At 33.1% G+C, this 3799-nt stretch overlaps 1 protein-coding gene across 1 annotated transcript; it reads right to left on the reverse strand.

Annotated features, from left to right (window-relative positions):
• Positions 1-425: 425 nt before the first annotated feature.
• Positions 426-2681, reverse strand: LOAG_13452 (hypothetical protein; the record flags this gene model as incomplete). Its single annotated transcript, XM_003148958.1, has 3 exons — positions 426-737; positions 2014-2165; positions 2315-2681. 3 exons carry the CDS (start codon positions 2679-2681, stop codon positions 426-428), a joined length of 831 nt encoding a protein of 276 aa, XP_003149006.1.
• Positions 2682-3799: the final 1118 nt, after the last annotated feature.

Raw genomic sequence — 3799 nt, forward strand, 5'->3', positions numbered from 1 at the left:
ACACACAGACACACACACACACACACACACACACACACACACACACACACACACACACCACTGCACAGTAACTAAAAGATAATTAACCGTGCAGAAAGGACAGGTTATTAAAGATTTGGCATAAAAGTAGGAATAATATTGCACTTAATGAAAAGATATTTTAGACCCTGTCGTGCTGTCAAAAATGACAAGAAAAGCATTTTCTAATATTCATCTCTGGTCATTACATTCATTCAAATTTTCCATTGAAAAGTCACTTTCAGTTTATAAATTCTTCATCAATTAATATTGATGTCTAAACTACAGATGAGTAATGGAATTATTCAAACAGTATAGATCAGGTCATCGAGCGAGTCACAACGTGGCATGCAATTTGATAGTATTGCATTAAGTAAGGGTCATATAAACAAACTAAGAGTACAAAATTACTGGACTGATAGATTAATAAAACTCACGGATGAAGTAGGTTTTTTTGAAATTGGAGGTGGTTTCCGAGAATCTTTCCACTGTGATTCTGTTAAATTGAGATCAGCGGAAGTATTTTTTGGTAAAACTGGTGGCGGTAATGGATTGGTAAGCGAAATAAGCTCGGATTTCTCTGTTCCTGAAGCGATTCTTGACTCTTCAGCAGCATTAATACCAATGAGAGTAAAAGGGGCAGCACTTTCCGCCTCCATAGGTATCGTCGGCTTTTTTTGTCTCTGTTTTGCCAATTTTGCTTCCAATTCGTCTCTTTCCTGTTAAAATGATTGAATTAAATTGTAGAAATGTACTAAATAGGAGTAAAACATTGAATGTTCAATGTTTATTTTAAATTTCAAATTTATTTATTCTCAGTTCCAGGGAAATCCATCACAATCGCATCTGAAAGTTGAAATTCGAGAAGGGTTATGATGGATTAAACTGAAATTGAACAATGACTATGCTTTTAGGTTCTATTCCCCAATTTCTTCTACACACTTTACTTGCTACCTTGTGGAAATTCGATTTTGTTTAGTCCTCCCCTGCTTTGTCCTACTATTATCACTCAATGTATCAGCTTCTATTGACATCGGAACAAAAATTGTGGCTTATTGAAGCATGAAATAAGTATGGAAATATTATTCGATTGTAACATCGGACGATAATCAATGCCTGTAATGAATGTTGATGGAATGTTTTGAGTTTTTAAAGTTTAAATTAAACTAACTGCTAAATTTACAAATGATTAGTTGGCTAACATTTTAAATGAGTTAAAACCTACCATTATTTTCTTTAGTTATATATCAGATAGCCAATTTAGGATGTATTTGCAAGAAAGCTATAAATTATTCAACAGCAGAGATTTTTAAACATTTCTCTTCCTTCAAAACTGATCTGTCTCCTTTCCTCCAAACGTAATTAATTGCATATCTTTTTAAATGAACATCAATCGGTGTTATTTCTTCTTATTTCAAATTGCTGTAAAATTTTATCGATCTGACCTCATTTAACTCATATAAGACAATGAATGCAAATGAGAGCACTTAAGTCCCTTATCTAATTGAACATAAAATTGCGCTATTCTATAGGTATTTTTTAATAAATAAAAGTAATAATTAACTTTGAAGACTAATTTGAATAAGCGAGAAGTAAGAAAAAGGCATCTTTTTGGCGTTATCAAAGCAACCGCCAGAACTTTTGAACAGAAACTATACAATTAATTAGGGAAAATTACTTCCCACATATTGTCAGTGACTATTCCGCGCTACAGCGAGGTTATCCTCATTTTCTAAAACAAGAGAGATCAAGATTTCCTTAATAAATGTTCAAAAAAAAGAGAAATTTATTCATGAAATTATCGCTAGTCTGAAATATTAAAACACACAAACTACAATGCCCCAGAGATTTAGTATTGATTACAACAGGAGTGTGAACTGATGTATAAACTACCAGAACCCAAATGCATAACTAGATATGGCTTCAAAACTTGTAGATATAAAATCATGCATTTTATAGAAATACAGGTCAAAAGCTAACCCAAAGAAGTAATACCTTTTGAAGAATCGGATCATTAGAAACAATTTTTTTTGATTGTTCGTGACTATTTTTGTGATGAACGATGGGTATAATCGGAGCAGTGCACTTTGGTGATAACGAGGACGAATCATTTGTTTCGTTGATATCAGAATGATTAATCGTTTGCACTGCAACTATTAACCTTTGAAAGCATACATTAATCGTTAAAATGATAAGTATCACCTGACCAATTATAAGATGACGATTATGTGAAGTGCATCAAATACATGAAATTATCTAAAACCAATCGTCATTAGTTTGAAAATGTAAAATATACCTTGAAGAAGAGTATCGACAGCATTCATCGATCCTGAAGGTTTTTTTAATGGCTTTTGTGCATAGTCCATTGAGGATAACACATTATTTGGCGTTTTACGTGAAGTGACTTCAAGACTGTGAAGTGTTTGTCCAATAAGTTTATCCATATCGATCCATTCGCTATCTGGTATTGCCCCAAATGGCGGTGTTTGCTGTTGTAGCGGTGGCGGTGGTGGCGGTGGTGGTGGTGGCGGTGATAGTTCTGGGATAACAATTTGTTGCTGTACCTGTGATCCTTCAGCAGAGAATAATGTAGGATCATCCATATCAAGACTCAATTTATTAAATCTTTCTGCCAATTTCATAGCCAATTCCCTGTCAACCATAGTTGCAGCAACGCTTCCTCTTCTTCCTGCTATTGATGACTAATAAAGTTTGTTGGATCGAGCTCGAACTTTTAGGGCCTGTGGTTTCTCTTACTCTTCGTAGCACTTCTCTGCTAATATCCAGTATCATTCAATTTACACACCAACAACTGGTGGAGAGATAGACATATGAAGTGATTAACCAGTGAGCATCCATCCACTCCCTCAAATTGCTTTCAGGATGATCAGTCCTCCTCTCCCCCCTCCTCCTCCTCTCCCGCTTCCTTTCAAAATCCTTAAAATTTCCAATTCTTCTTTGTAGTTCTTTTCAGATAAAATGACAAACATTTCCATTTCGTTCCTTTTTACCGCGCAAACTGCTGACCTGAAATGAAAACAACATGATATAGAACTACGATGTATCACTGAATTGTAGCATAGATTACTGTATGGTTGAATAGTCAACTCTAATTGTAACTTCCAAGCTTGCACTTACACATCTTACCGTTTCCACAAGGTAATTCCAGGCAACAGGAAATATTAAAATGAATTACATTCAAATATTCGGTCAACGATTTTTGCTTGCTTATGATATTAATTAAATAAATTCACAAAAGTTGTGAAATGTGATGGATTAGAACTCGAGAAATTTAAAACAATCATAAATTTAGCCATTTTTTATTTTCAAACTTACGTAAAAGAAAACAGAAATAGGGTAACTTCACAAATAGCTTATCTTCTTTTTTTTATAAATAAATGATTGAACGGAGGGTGATTTTGAACTAATTAAATGTTCAGTAATTGTCAATTACACATTCTCTCACAATATTTGTAAACAAAGAATGAGTATGAGTCATTTATTTTTGGCGAAAAAAAAAGAAGAAATATATGAAATTAAACGTTAAAGTAATCAAATTATTGAAAAGCCATATAGATGAAAAGTAAAATAAGAATACTCTCTCTCTCTCTCTTTCTAACAAAAAAAAAAGATCATCAATTTAGAACTCATCATCTAAAAAACAAAAAAAAAAAATGTTCTAATCTTATCGCATAGAATTTTAACCTTTCAATTTGATTCAATTAACAATTAACAGTCACATCATTAATTAATTCATTAGTTAATACATTATGTGCATTAC

Source organism: Loa loa, assembly GCF_000183805.2.
Source record: "Loa loa unplaced genomic scaffold supercont3.80, whole genome shotgun sequence".
Taxonomy (NCBI): domain Eukaryota; kingdom Metazoa; phylum Nematoda; class Chromadorea; order Rhabditida; family Onchocercidae; genus Loa; species Loa loa.